We start from the raw sequence: 16,260 nt of genomic DNA, 5'->3' as shown, positions 1-16,260 counted from the left end.
TTAATTTCACATGGACTGTTTTTTCCCTCTCTCCATTTCATGTGGATAAATTGTGCCATATGTGACATTTGTTTTCATGAGATTACTATAGTACATCACATGAAAGCTGAATAAATAGGCTTTACATTGATGTATACCTCGAGAGGACAGCATTTTGTCGAGATACAACTACTTGAAATCTGGAGGGTTAAAAAAATTTAAATACAGAGAAAATCGCCTTTAAAGTTGTCCAAATGAAGTGCCCAGCAATGCCTACTACAAATCAAAGACTGAGTTTTGATATATTTACAGTAGAAATTCACTTAATGTCTTCATAAACATGATTGTTACTTAGTATTAAAATGATTTTTGGCATAAAGGTAAAATCTATCATTTTGATCCATACAATATGTCTACTGTAGTCTGACAAATATACCTGTGTAACTTTTTGTGGTCCAGTGTCACGAATGCCTGATTTCAGAGTGCTGTCACACCTGTGGATCGATTGTTTTGTTCCGAAACAGAGATTAAAATTGTTACAATGTTTATTTTTGTTCTTGGTGCAGTTCGCTTTCACACTGCAAAGTTTCTAAACGGATCAAAATAACTAAAACAAGTCACGTGCGAGTAAACTCTCCTCCTATTGGTCAGAGTTCCACGGTTTATTTTTCAGTCCCGCTCAGCTATAATGCGTCCTTATTTTAATTTATGACGATGAGCAATAAGACATTATAAGGGAAAAGCTGCGCTTTAATTTTGAATGGTGACACCCACAGATATCATCACCAAATATAAATCAGAGTTAAGATTCTAGCCTTGGCTAGAATTATGCATTATAGGCTTTACATTATAGAGAAATAACAGATAAACCAAGACTGCTGTTCAGTCCATTTTCCTAACGGATAAACAGCTCTCGTTAATAGTTCAGCATGCTTTCACTTTCGTATTTGACAGGAAATGCACATTTACCATTAGGAATGACATCCCACCCTAATCATCATTCTCTCTTCATATAGCTGTATATGCCTATTACATATCCATAATTCACTGTGATATTGCCTGGTTCGTTAGATGTTGGATCATATTGCTTTCTCACTACAATCGATCCGCTCTAGAGTTTGTTTCACTCGAGCTGAGACCACCTCATTCAGGTGATCTCGGACCGAATGTTTTGGCGCGGATCCAAGCGCGATTGCTGGATTGACAAATGCCAATCGAACCGCGCTAACGGAGGAAACACGCCACATTCCAAAACAAAAGTCTAGGCGTGAAAGCACTCTCACTCTGAACTAAACCACAGCAGACCAGACCTAGAGCCTAAAACTGCAACTAAATCTTAGCAAGCACTCATTCATTTTTCCTTCGGCTTAGACTGTATTTCAGAGGTCGCCACAATAGAATGAACGGACAACTATTCCGTCATATGTTTTACGGAGTGGATGCCCTTCCAGCCGCAACCCAGTACTGGGAAACACCCATACACACTCATTCACACACACACTCATTCACACACACACACACGCTACAGCTAATTTAGATCATCCAATTCACCTATAGCACATGTTTTTGGGGACTGTGGGGAAAACCGGAGCACCTGGAGGAGCCCACGCCAGCATTTGGAGAACATGCAAACTCCACACAGAAATACCAACTGGCCCAGCCGGGACTTAAACCAGCAACCTTCTTGCTGTAAGGCGACAGTGCTAACCACTGCCCTAACAAGCACAACAATTTCATTCATTTATTTTGAACAGTATAAGCTACTCTTAACCAGTTCGAAATGGAGCGGGATGAATCATAGGGGGATTATTCAAAACAATTCATCAACAACTTTGTGCATCTGATTTTGATGCCCGAAGAAACTAAAAAGTCAAATGAGCTCAGATTACTCAAAACTTGCTGACAGGGGTCCCATGAAATTCAAATAAAAAATGGTAGATGTTAGTTTCAGTCTGGGGCTGCACAGTGGCACAGTAAGTAGCTCTGTTGCCTCACAGCAAGAAGGTCGCTGGTTTGAGCCTCGGCTGGGTTTCTGGCATTTCTGTGTGGAGTTTGCATGTTCTCCCCATGTTGGCGTGGGTTTACTCCAGGTGCTCCAGTTTCCCCCACAGTCCACAGACATACACTATAGCTGAATTGGATAAGCTAAATTGTCCATAGTGTGTGTGTGTGTGTGTGTGTGTGTGTGTGTGTGTGTGTGTGTGTGTGTGTGTGTGTGTGTGTGTGTGTGTGTGTGAATAAGAGGGTATGGGTGTTTCAGCTGGAATTGCATCCGCTGCGTAAAACATATGCTGGATAAGTTGGTGGTTCATTCCGCTGTGGCAACCCCTGATTAATAAAGGGACTAAGCTGAAAAGAAAATGAATAAATGAATGAGTTTCAGTCCGTAAGGTTTAAGGACCTATATGTTGGTTTGTTCCAAAACAGTGACAAAGCTTGCAGTTTGACATTTTTGGTCTAAATGGATCTGTTTTCACATCACCTCATACTTTAGTTTCTTAAGAAATCTTCTGACCAATCAAATGCTCTCTAGTATATGACATGCCCCGCCCCCTTCAAGACGCTTTGCAAGGGGAGGAGCTACTCTACATCCCACCCTCTCTTCATTTTTCAGCTAACAGATAACGTTTGATTATTGTCAATAACGTCAGATAACGTCAAACATCAAATAAGCACTTCACTTGGCCTTTATATGGGACGCATTTACATTTGTGATCTGTATATCAACAAAAAAAAGGCAGAAGCAGAAGAGGAACTGTTTGCTCTTCTGCCTGAAATTCTGTTTGATTATAGATATGAGCAGGCTATTGACTATGCCTCACTGCTTGTCTATCTACTGCATTTTCTGACAGGTTTGACGTGGACAAGAGCCAGGTTCAAGAGGAACTACAGAAGGAGAGGAACCAGCGGGAGAAACTGTCTAGAGAGAGAGATATGCTGACCAGTGAGATGTTCACCATCAAGCAGCAGTTTCAGGTGAGAATGAGCGCTGATCTCTTTCCCTTATGTATTTAGAGAGCTGGTCAAATGGGTTTTTAAAGAAAAAAAAAAAGTCTCATTTGCAGTTTGTAACAAAGCTGTCTTTTTTGTTTGTTTTAGTTCTAAGCTGTTTGTTAGAACTAGGCACTACATTTGTTTATCAAAAAAAGAGCATGATAGATGAAAATATAGGGCTCTATTTTAACGATCTAGGCGGAAAGTCTAAATTGCATGGCGCAAAAGCATTAAGGGCATTTCCAAATCCACTTTTGCTATTTTAAGGACTGAAAAACACGTTTGTGACATGGCGCATGGTCTAACAGGGTTGTGCTTGTTCTCTTAATGAGTTATGGGTGTGTTTTGAGCATAACATGCATTAAACCAATTAGAGTCTCATCACCCATTCCCTTCAAGAGTCTATGGCACTGTACCATGGTGCATTTGCTATTTACATGGCGGACTTTGTAAGTGGAAAAACTGAACGCTTCACTAGCGAGAAAACAGTTAAACAGAGCATTTGCAGCAAGAGGATAAACAATGAACCTCCTCTTACTTTCTCTTTACTTTACTTTCACTCTTTACTCCTTTACTTCCGTGGATAAGGAAACGCTGTTGTACGCAGTCCACTGAAGGCATCCATTAGCCTACATATGTAATTACGTTTGTTAAGCGCAGAGATTTGTTTTAAAACTATTTCTAAATTCAGTTCTAATTTCCAGGAAACGAATAAATGAACAATAATAACGAAGTGTGAAAGAAACTTTATAATTAAACACACGTCCTATTCTTATGCACCATATAGTGATGCAAACATCTCCAAAACCCGACAAATCTAAATTTATTTTTAAACAAATTATTAAAACAAATATAAATATGCATATAATAAATAATACTGCTTCTAATAATAACAACATTATAATAAAAAAGCAAATCGTCATGAATAAACTGAAAAAAAGCCCCTTGGACATGAAAGCATGAAGGCAGTGTTTTTTCTATCTATGTAGTAAATAATTCTTTTTGTAACATTTTAATCCTTTATTTTTTTTATATGTAAAGATATTTGTGTGTATTGCAGTACATCCTGTGTGTATTATGCTTTTAAACCTGCATATGCGCATAACTAACTCGCCCTGTGCTGGACTTTAGACCAGCTTTTACTTGGTCTATGACGCGGTCTATTTCAGTTTCTCAAAATAGCAACACGCCAACAATGCGCCTTAACACACCTCCTTTTTAGACTGGCACAACCATGAGTCCACAAAGTAGCACAAATGGATTTGCTATTTAAACAACGTGGTGCAAAACGTGAAAATTAGCGTTGCGCTGGTCTGAAAATAGCAACCAATCATGCCAAACACGTCTTGCACCTTATTGCGCCGGGTGCATGATAGGGCCTATAGTCTCTTAAAACAAAGAGTAGGCTCTGAATCGCCTTAACGAGTCATTATATTTTAAAATCTTTTGGCTGCTAGCGAATGTAAACATGATTCAAGTAACATATTTGCATAATCCCAGCTGCCTGTGGAATACAAACACTCTGAAAAGTTTTCTTTTTCCACACTGAATATATACGGAAAGACCCATCAAAACAGACTTGGCCAGCTGACCAATCAGAGCAGAGCAGGGCTAATCAAGAGAAGGGTTTTTTCAGACCTTAAAGGGATAGTTCACACACCAAAAAAATTCAATTCAATTCAACTGTATATTTGTATAGCACTTTTCACAATAATTATTGTTTCAAAGCAGCTTTGAAAAGTTAATGTTATTAGTTACCATACGTTTTTTTAATTACTAATAACTTTTAACTAATAGCTTTAACTAACAGAAATTAAATCTTTTAACCTACATAGATTTGTTAAAATTTGTTTGTTTTTTTGATAATCTGTTGAACACAAACAAAGGTATTTTGAAGAATGTTGGAAACCTGTAAGCACTGACTTTCATAGTATTTGATTTTCCTATAGAAGTCAATGGTTACCGGTTTCCAACATTCTACAAAATATCCTTTTTGTGTTCAATAGAACAAAGAAAAAAAAGTTAAACTCATTTAAACAAATCAAAGGAGAGTAAATGATGGCAGAATTTTTCATTTTTGGGTGAACTTTCTCTTTAAGCCTTGAATGGATTCAAACAAATCTTATCGAATTCATTGCAAAATGATTCTAATATTCAGTATATATTCTGAAAAAATAAATAAATAAAGGGGAAGGCGGTATATGGAAAGTACAGCGTTCATTCGTGCATCCTAAAACTCCATGTACACTGTATGTACACTGTACACTGTATGTACACTGTATTAAAAAACAACATACAATTTTGAGAAAAACAAATGGCAGGTGTTGGCAGGTGTTGGCAGGTCTGGCAAAGTCGCTGATGTTATCTTCAGCAGTTGAAAACTCTAATGATGGATGGCTGCCTCTGACTCAGGGCCGTTTATGCTAATGAGGGAGAGATTGATACTAATGGGTGGGATTTTCCCCCTCCGACATGTACAAAGGGAAAATGTCAGTCAAAGGATTTCATTCTGCAGATTGTTTTTATTAAGAGTGATTATAAAAATATTAGAGGCTGACATTAGAGGCTGGCTATATTCACACACTGTTGCCACACAACTGTGCTTAAACAACTTTTAAAAGTGATTTTTGCATAAACCTTTAAGTTTTTCTGTCCTTACATGTGAGCCTGTTGTAGGCCACTCCAACATTATATTAAGACACTTTAAAATACCATATGACCCTCTTTTTAAGCAGAGCTCTTACCTTCAGCTTTGAGCTCGCTCTGGAGAAAAGCATCAGCTAATGGAAAAACCTGTCATTTTAAAAACAGGAGAAGGACACAGAGCTGTGTACGGTCAGTCTGAAGGTTGAACAGCTGGAATCAGAGCTCCAGGATCTTTCCTCGCAAGAGTCAAAAGACGAAGCCTCCCTCGCAAAGGTCAAGAAGCAGCTGCGTGACCTGGAGGCAAAGGTCAAAGATCAGGAGGAGGAGCTTGACGAACAGGCTGGAAGCATTCAGATGCTGGAACAGGTATGAGATAAAAGGGGAGGGCTCTCGATCCAACTGATGGGGTTAATTGTGACACCAATCAGTATGTATGTACACTGTATTAAAAAACAACATACAATTTTGAGAAAAACGAATGGCAGCTGTTGTTGGCAGAAATTTACAGTTAGAAATATGGCAGAAACCATAAAATATATGTACAAATTTTTACGGTAAACTACCACACTTCATTAATTAATTGTGTTAATACACCATTGTTTTGAAGGACTATATACACATTGTACCTTTGTTACACAGACAAAAACACAAGTAAATGCTGGTAGTGGAATTATACAGTAAGTAATTCAATAAATATTACTCAAAGTTAGATAAACATATAACTCTAATGCACATCGGTGATATGAGAGAGAGAGAAAAAAATTAACCACAGTGATGTCAACAAAGATATATAAGTTAAGGGTCACGTATAGGGAATTCTGTGAAAGTCAATGTACGGTTATCACTGTATATATTAAGACTACTTTGTGTTAAACTTTTTACAGATTTTTACTGTTGCAATTTTTTCAATTTTTTTTACAGTAAAAAAAAAATAAATCACAGCCATTTGTTACAGTCTACATTGTTCTGCTTATTGTAAGGTTATTTTACAGGTATGTGAATAATTAGATGCTAAGCATTTGATTTGAGTCTAAATATTTTATTAGCGAACTGAATGCAAAGCATTTTTGGAAGTTGTTCAAACTAAACAAACATTTTATTTCTTATTTAATAATTTGTTTCCATTTTATTTCAAGCAACAAACCTATTTTAGCTTAACTGGTCTTGCTTTTTAGTTGTAATTAACTATAAGAAGCCTGCAGAGAATAACACCAATATACTGTATGTGTGTTTGTCTGTGAATTAGACTAAGCTCCGTTTGGAAATGGAGATGGAGAGATTGAGACAAACACACTCTAAAGAGCTGGACAGTAAAGACGAGGATGTGGAGGAGATCCGACTGTCCTGCAGTAAGAAGGTGAACAAACTGAATCTGAATATATATATAAAGAGTTATTGACATTAGCAATTTCTTTGTCCTTCATGGACATGGTTTTGGTTTGGTTTATTTGCTCAATTTTATGTTGTTATTTATGTATTGTATTTATTTATTCTGAATTGTTCTGCTTTTATGTTAATGCTCTGTATTTGATATTCATCTGCAGTATTTGCAAATAAAAAGTCTATAAAAATTCTAATAATAAATAATAGATTAATAGATAAAATAGATATTATATAATATCATAGATATAAATATAATATATATTAATAAAACAATGTTTTGTGTCTAACAATGATAATACAACAAAAATTTATATAATACATATTAATAGATGTTAATACATAATAATAGATGTTTAAAAGTGTCCAACAATGAATATAAATTACTCTCACGATATGTGTGTATGTTTAAAATGCGTCTTTCTTCATTTTTGCTTTCACATCATAGACATATTTAAGGTACAGTTATACTGTATGAATAAAAATAAGGTAGTGATCCCTTATATTTTCTTTAACACCGGACTTCAAACTACATAAATACATCATGTTTTTCTTCAAAAAATTGTACTGTCTATTTATCAGCTACCCATAATCGAAGACATTCATATTTCCTAACATCTCTCTTTAATTTGCAGCTGAAGCAGATGGAAGTGCAGTTAGAAGAGGAATATGCTGATAAGCAGAGAGTTCTGAGAGACAAGAGAGATCTGGAGTCCAAACTGATGACGGCACAAGAACAGGTACAGTACTAACACAACACATCATGCGAATTACAGACGACACACACAACACTTCCCTCCACAGTTAAACACTGCACTATTTGACAGGTTGGCCAGAAGGATGTAGAAACCGAGAAGCGGCTCAGGAAGGATCTGAAGCGCACAAAAGTTCTTTTAGCTGATGCTCAGATCATGTTGGACCACATGAAGAGTAACGTACCCAGCAAAAGAGAGATCGCCACGCTCAAAAATAAGGTACAGCAAAAATTACAATGAATATATGCAGTTGAAGTCAGAATTATTAGCCTCCCTGTATATTTTTTCCCCAATTTCTGTTTAACGGAACAAAGATTTTTTTCCCAACACATTTCTAAACAAATTTTTTTTTAAATATCTCATTTCTAATAACTGATTTATTTTATCTTTGCCGTGATGCCAAACTATTGCTTAAGGGATAATAATATTGACCTTAAAATGGTTTAAAATAAAAAAAAAAAACTGCTTTTATTCTAGCCGAAATAAAACAAATAAGACTTTCCCCAGAAGAAAAAATATGATAGGAAATACTGTGAAAAATTCCTTGCTCTCTTAAACATTTGAAAAATATTTGAAAACGAAAACAAAAGCTGTTGCTCAATACCAAGTACACAAAGTTCAGATTTACATCCTTGGAAGCTCAGACTTGCCAAGTTTAGACTTGGAAGATCGAACTCCTGAGGATGCGAGGACACAAGTCGGGTACTTATAACATCACATACCTCACTATGGATTAATCAGCTTCACTGTCCATTAACAATAAAATAATTTCATTGTATAAAGCATGACCTTATAATTAATATTATATTGATATTATAAATCAATATTTTGGATTTAAGTAAATGTAAACATAAATTACTATAAATGTGAACTAAAATGTTATTTTACACAGATTGTCTTTGATTATCAGGTTTAATTAACTACATTGACATTATACAAGTATGAAGTACAAGACGTAAACAATCTGATATAAAGATAACATTAAGAAATTTGGTAAACATGGACAAACTGCGTACAACACAGTAACATAATTAAAGACAATTATAAAACATACCAAAATAACACTGTCAAAATAATACACCTGAGAACAAATAGAAGATTTAAAAGACCAAAACTGTCCGTTACATATGCACAAAATGTATTAAATATCATGTTTTAACTAGAATGAACAGATGCGATCCAGCGGTAGATCCGAGATGGACTGGCCGATTAAAGCTGCTCTCGGCAGGGGAGGTGATGACGGAGTTCCCGCTGACAGGCTGGGGGTCAGAGTCCACATAAGCTGAAGCATATTGTCAAAGACGCGCTATCTTAGTGAATAAACTGCAGATTCGAGTTTAAAACATTCTCGCATGCAAAACTTTAATTTTGAACACAACAGAGGAGCTTCAGCATGCCCTGGGTGGTTTGCTGCCGAGTGTGAAGCGGCTGGGATGAGAATCAGCACATCCAAGTCCGAGGGCATGGTACTCTACTGGATAAAGGTGGTTTGCCATCTCCAGGTTGGAGGAAAGTCCTTACCTCAGGTGGAGGAGTTCAAGTATCTTAGGGTTTTGTTCAGGAGTGAGAGAAGGATGGAATGTGAGATTGACAGACTGATTGGTGCAGCGGCAGCAGTAATGCGGTGGATGTACTGGTCCGTTGCGGTAAAGATGGCGTTGAGCTGAAAGGGCGAAGCTCTCGATTTACCGGTCAATCTACGTTCCCACTCTCACCTATGGTCATGAGCTTTGTGTCATGAACGAAAGGACAAGATCTCGGATACAAGCGGCCAGAATGAGTTTGCTTCACAGGGCGGCAGGGTGCACCCTTATGGACAGGGTGAGGAGCTCTGTCATACGGGAGGAGGTCAGAGTAGAGCTGCTGCTCTTCCACATCGAGAGAAGTCAGCTGAGGTGGCTTGGGCATCTGTCCAGGAAGAGGCCTCAGGGAAGACCCAGGACACGCTGGAGGGACTATGTCTCTCGGCTGGCCTGGGAGCGCCTCGAGATTCCCCCAGAAGAGCTGGAGGACATGTCTGGGGAGAGGAAAGTCTGGGGTTCTCTCCTGAGACTGCTGCCCCCGCGACCCTGCCCCGGTAAAGCGGTAGAAAATGAATGAATGAATGAACAACAGAGGAGTCATTTTTAAATTGTGCTGGTTTTCTCCTCTGCTATTAGCTTTCGCTGGTTGGGCTGCAATGCATTCTGGGATACTTGCGCTTCGTAAGTTGGAGCAACAAAGGGGTTGGAGCAAGCACACATCTGGGAATTTTATCTGTACTTGAAAGACGGAAACTTTGAATTGGAACAGTATTTTGGTGACAGTTAATGACGTTTCACAAGGACACAAGAACTCAAGTGCAGACAAGAACGCATATTGAGAAACTAATCATTTTGACTTCAACTGTATATATTTATGTACACAAATCCACACCATTATTATATAAATAATTAAACAAACAAAAAAATAAACAACAAAAAAAAATAAAATAAAAAAAAAATATTATATTATTAATTTATAATAATAATAATAATAAATAATAACTATTAATACTATTATTATTATTATTATTATTATTATTACTTTTTTATTGCGATTTATTTTTTGTTTATTTGATTTGGACCTGTATATAAGCCTGTTGTGGATTTGTGTATGGTTTGTATGCATTGTTATTGTACGCCTGTTGAGCATATTTATGGGGAAAACTGCTACATTTATGCGCATTAGTGGATGGATAGATGGTTGATGTGTTTTTGTGTTCTGTGTGGTTTAGTTGGAGGAGTCAGAGTTTGCCTGCGCAGCTGCAGTTAAAGCACGAAAGTCCATGGAGCTGGAAATCGAAGATCTTCATATCCAGATGGACGACATCTCCAAAGCCAAGATGTCTGTGAGTCGAATTCAACTATTTTGAAACAGTTCAAGTACAAGTTACACGAAAAAACTACCATTATAATCACTAAAGCTTTACTTCAAACAGTTTTATATGATGAGAGATATTGCAAGCGTTCAGAATTCAGTCAGTAAACATACACAGTCAAAACTTAACGGTGACTAAACTAAAGGCCTCTGATTGGATACTGCATTGATAAAAATCAATAGAAATATGTGTAATTGGTCAAAAGGCTGAGCGCGTCAAAAATAATTGTGTTGCAAATTGACACTTTCACATTTCTCTTCAACCATGACAGTCGTAATAAATGTAGTTTTATTTTTTCTGTAAATGTTTTAACCCTGTTTTGTAAAATAAAATATTAAAACATTTACTGTTTTTCAGTTTAAATTTTAGTTAAAGTAAAAATAAAAACTAAAACCTCCTTTCAAAATATATATCTATAATAATAGTGATAAAATAGCATTAGTTCACTGCATGGACTAAATTGGAGAATCATTATAGATGAGAATGTTATCACTGTTTCCATTCAAATATGTTTTTACCAAATACTTCAGAGCTTTTGTGAGGATAAATATAGTTTTTTTATGACAAAATTCATTTTATGACTCAAAGTGAGCAGAATAAATATCTTCACTTGACTCAGTCAAAATGCTTCTAGAAAAAAAAAAATCAGGAGCTTCGTGCTCAGTCATTTTCCTGCTCAGGCTGATGGAAAAACCCTTTCAAGTACACTAAATATTCCAGAGAGACCAATGTCTAAACCTCCAGGGTCAAATAAAGAATACCTGAATCATGGTATCCTAACCAAGCATAACGTGATAAAGCACTAAATCCTTTCTCTTCCATGTTAATCTGAGTTTATTTAACCGACTGTGACCGTGACAGCTGACAACAAATTCTGACAGCTGCTTGATATTTATTCCTGCAGCTTTATGTTATCTGGCTCCACCCATAGTGAAATCTCATTGGTCCACATCCAGCTCGGCTTAGCATCTTAAACATCAAATATGTTCCGATTGGCTGTGATTGTCACCTCTCGGAGATAAAATGACAACAGGCTCGCTCATCCTGACCATTTTTTCACATTTGAATACAAACTTCCTCTATTTTATATGGTGGCCAAGAGAGCTTAATGTGCTGCGACTTAAGAAAACAAATGCAAATAGAAAAAACACCAGCAAATTAAGAAAACATCGTCATTGTTTAGATTTAGATTTATAATATTAGGGCTGCACGATTCTGGCTAAAATGAGAATCACGATTTCCTTTTTTTTTTTTTTTGCTTAAAATCAAGATCACAATTTTCTAACGATTCTTTAGATGTAAAATGAAGATTAATATGAGTAGGCTATTATTATTGTTAATTCTTAAACATATGGTAAAACAACACTAAAAATATTAGGCCTATGTGTAGGTCTACTGTTGGTTAAAATGCTCAATTTTATATAGACTTTAAATGGTTGACTTGAACAGACTTTAAATGTGTCCTGGTTGTTAACTCACAGTAAAATGATGACATCAGAATATAACTATTGATAATTCTGAAGTTGAATTGTTGTGTTTGAGACATATGCTTGTCACATGTCATTGACAACATTATTTTCACTGGTAAAATGAAACATTTGCCATTATCAGATTCCTTCTTGCATTATATTCAACATTTTATAGATTAGAATAGTTATACTGACACTGTTAAACATTTAGTTTCATGCACAACATTGTGTTCGCTTTGAAAAAAAAAAAAACATAGTAAATGCTTGTCATAATTAAAACTTTACCATGTGATTTGATCATGTAAATGATGTGCGCGATTTCGGTTTCACTTTTACTGCCGCATGCGTTCATGTCATGTCGGTTGTCACTTTGAGAAAAAAAAAAACATACATCCAAATCATACTTCCCGCACGGCTCCCAAACGATCGCTCTTATTTACAACTTTATTATCTGTAATTCACAACCTATGCAAGTTCTGTTCACTAAAGTAAACATCATTCACGTCCTCTCAGTAGTAGCTCACGTGTGATTTCGCGGTTTCGATTTCGGATATCAAATTCATCATTACATTAAGACAGAAATAAAATTTTTGGATGAATTATACCTTATAAAAACAGTATGTGACACTTTTAACTCCATTTGGTGTCCATGTTGCTGAGCAATGCATATAAAAAAGCATGAAGACTTGTGCGACCGCCTTTATGCTTCTTTTCTGACCTTGAAAATATAATTGGCTGAATCGTAGAAATGCTGAGGTCGTGTGGGGGTCGAATAAAAACTGCAATCTTTTTTTCGATTAATAGTGCTGCCCTATCTTATATAATAACATTTCACAGTTAATTGTTAGTTCATTTAGGATTATAATATGCGAAAGATAAAGAAATTGTGTAATCAAATAAACAACAAAAAAAAAGCTCAACTTCAGGTTACCTAGAAACTTTACTGCACAATAAGCAAATCCCAGCCAGGTCCGTCACTTTTTTCAGTCTATCCTCTTGAAGCATTTCTGTTGTGGTCCATGCTATTTACATGTGTTGTGTCTATTTGCAGCATGTTTCTTAATGTGCATGTGTTGTAAGGATTTGCAGTGCATTTTCTATTTGTGTTTGTGTTGTGAGGATTTGCAACACATGCTGTCAAATCGATTTCTTAATTTGCTAGTGTTTTTTTTATTTGCAGCGCTTTAAGCTCTCTCAGCCACCGTACTTTTAGGACTACAGTATGTGTTACTCAGAATCTAGTGGATCAGTTGGGAGTGTGCATTTGATTTATTTATTTATGAAGAAGAGGAGAGGATGTCAAATAGTAGAGTTCATGGGTATAATCTTCTCGTCACTGCTTCAGGCAGGAATATGCAATTACTGTGTGTAATGACAGTGTTTTAGTCCCACTCTAGCTCTTACTCTAAAGTGGCAGAAACGAAGCTGTTAAAGCACTGCAGTGCTGCTACAGCCCTGTATTTTGGGAAGTGTCCTGTTGTTTTATAACATTTTTATTGGTCAACCTGTTCTGAAGGGATTAAGGAGGGCAACGAAAATCAACACAAATAAAAAAAAGTGCAACGATTAGATATCTTAGGGATAAAGTACATCCCAGAGGTTGTCATCGCAGAATAAAGTCTGAAAATTTATCGGCAGCCCGACATGAAGCAGAGCACTGTTGTCTATAAGACTGAAGAGCTTTATTCTGTAAAAACAACCATCCTGGATGTACTTTAAACTTTGCTATTACTTAAGTTCCTTTAAGGTTAGTCATTTTACTCAGAACCATCTTTGGTTTTAGCCATCTTTGAAACACCTCTGGGGCAGTATGCTCAGGCATTCTGTCTGAATGGGAAAACATCAAATTCTCCAAAACTGCTTCCCAAGCTTACCATTGAATTTCAAATTAGGAATCACCAATAAAATTTAAAAACAACTGTCTATTTAGTTCAATTTCTAAATCACAAAAAAATCTGCAGAAACTCACGTCTGCTCCGAGCCCCTCCCCCAGAGTATTGTCAGTCTATAGTGATCCATGATTGGCTCCTGTACTAGAAGGCGGGCTTTATAGCGATCGATGATTGGCTACTATACTAGTAGGCGGGGCTTTATTCACCGTATTGACCATTACACTTTTCCCCATTCAAAAAGATAAGACATGTCACTCGTATGTATTTTATAGTCTTTGTTATTACACAGCTACTTGCTACAAAACATAACAATAGGACACAAAACATTGTTCTAAGTTGTAATAGTTGATTAATTCTTTAATTAAAAGCAAAGCTGACATAAACGAAAACAGCTGCTGGAGTATACACAAATCTATTTATCATTTAGTCACAAAATGCCACTAAACAGTCAAAAACGCAAAGCGAACAGAAACCAAAACAGCTGATAGAGTATACACTAACCTGTGCTTTATTCAGTCAATAAGATGGCTCCAAACAGTCAAAAATTTAAAGCTGACAGAAACTAAAACAGCTGGAGTATACAGTAACCTGCGCATTATTCAGTCACAAGATGGTCCAAACAGTTAAAAATGCAAGGCTGAGTGAAACGAAAACAGCTGATGGAGTATATACTAACCTGTGCATTATTTAGTCACAAGATGGCACCAAACAGTCAAAAACGCAAAGCTGACAGAAACGTAAACAGCTGATGGAGTATACACTAACCTGCGCATTATTCAGTTACAAGATGGCACAAAACAGTCAAAAACAAAGTGAACAGAAACGAAAACAGCTGATGGAGAATACACTAACATGTGCATTATTCAGTCACAAGATGGCGCCAAACAGTCAAAAACGCAAAGCTGACGGAAACAAAAACAGCTGATGGAATATACACTAACATATGCATTATTCAGTCACAAGGTGGCGCCAAACAGTCCAAAATGCAAAGCTGACAGAAATGAAAACAGCTGGAGTATACAGTGACCTGCACAATATTCAGTCACAAGATGGCACCAAACAGTCAGAAACACAAAGCTGACATAAACGAAAACAGCTGATGGAGTATATACTAACCTGCACATTATTCAGTCACAAGATGGTGCCAAACAGTCAAAAACACAAAGAGGCCAGAAATGAAAACAGCTGATGGAGTATACACTAACCTGTGCATTATTCAGTCACAAGATGGTGCCAAACAGTCAAAAACACAAAGAGGCCAGAAATGAAAACAGCTGATGGAGTATACACTAACCTGTGCATTATTCAGTCACAAGATGGTGTGAAACAGACCAATATGCAAGGCAGACAGAAACAAAAACAGCTGATGGAGTATACACTAACATGTGCATTATTCATTATTCATTATTACATGGTGCCAAACAGTCAAAAAAAAAAGCTGGCAGAAATGAAACAGAATGAATAAAGTATATACTAACCTACATATTTTTCTGTCACAAGATGGCGCCAAACAGTCCAAACCCTTATTGGGTTATATGAATGTGGATGTAAGTATATGGATGTGAACGTATGCACTGACAGTCAAGGTGATTTGAAGTTTCCGTTTGCCTGTGTTATTTAGCGGTTGTCATCTCGGAATAATATACGTTGGAATGTCACGACTGACCAATCAGAATCCAGTATTCTAGAGAGCTATGTAATAAAGCTAAATAGATAAGTTTTAAGAGACTGAAAAAACATTTACTTTGTCATCGATGTCGTTCTTTGCAGTATTTTGCTACGTTTTGTCACATCATCTGTGAATGGTATAATGGTATAAGCTAGTACAGTATAAGCTGAAATCAGGCTGATGCCAAGATGGCCGGGTTGCAGGAGGTTTCGTCATCCTGGAAATATGTCAGAAAGTAGCTCACTCAAGCGGTCTGTTGTGTCTCCTTCAGCTGGAGGAGCAGCTCAGCCGTCTGCAGAGAGAGAAGAATGACCTGCAGTCTCGCTTCGAGGAGGATCAGGAGGACATGAACGAACTCATGAAGAAACACAAAGCTGCAGTGGCTCAGGTCAATTCACTCACTGTTCACATGTTACTTACTGTGGCTTACTGTGTTCACCAAAAACTACCACTTCTGATCTGACACTTTCGAATATTCCAATAGAAATATAATAATAATAATAATAATAATAATAATCTGTTTTCAACTTTTCAATATTAAAAGACTTGAGGGTTAGAAAGATTTTTGATCACATAA

The 16,260-nt window shown here is 36.6% G+C and overlaps 1 protein-coding gene across 1 annotated transcript in view; it reads left to right on the top strand.

The window, feature by feature from the left end:
• myo18aa (myosin XVIIIAa) overlaps window positions 1-16,260 on the top strand; it is a 125,379-nt gene that overhangs the window by 92,952 nt on the left and 16,167 nt on the right. Inside the window, 7 exon segments of the mRNA XM_056467204.1 lie at window positions 2,832-2,955; window positions 5,785-5,985; window positions 6,866-6,976; window positions 7,635-7,739; window positions 7,827-7,973; window positions 10,510-10,623; window positions 15,955-16,071. Coding sequence (XP_056323179.1) covers window positions 2,832-2,955; window positions 5,785-5,985; window positions 6,866-6,976; window positions 7,635-7,739; window positions 7,827-7,973; window positions 10,510-10,623; window positions 15,955-16,071 — 919 coding nt within the window.

Source organism: Danio aesculapii, chromosome 10, assembly GCF_903798145.1.
Source record: "Danio aesculapii chromosome 10, fDanAes4.1, whole genome shotgun sequence".
Taxonomy (NCBI): Eukaryota; Metazoa; Chordata; class Actinopteri; order Cypriniformes; family Danionidae; genus Danio; species Danio aesculapii.
The sequence above is the reverse complement of the archived record's forward strand: the minus strand, read 5'-3'. Positions and strand labels throughout refer to the sequence as shown.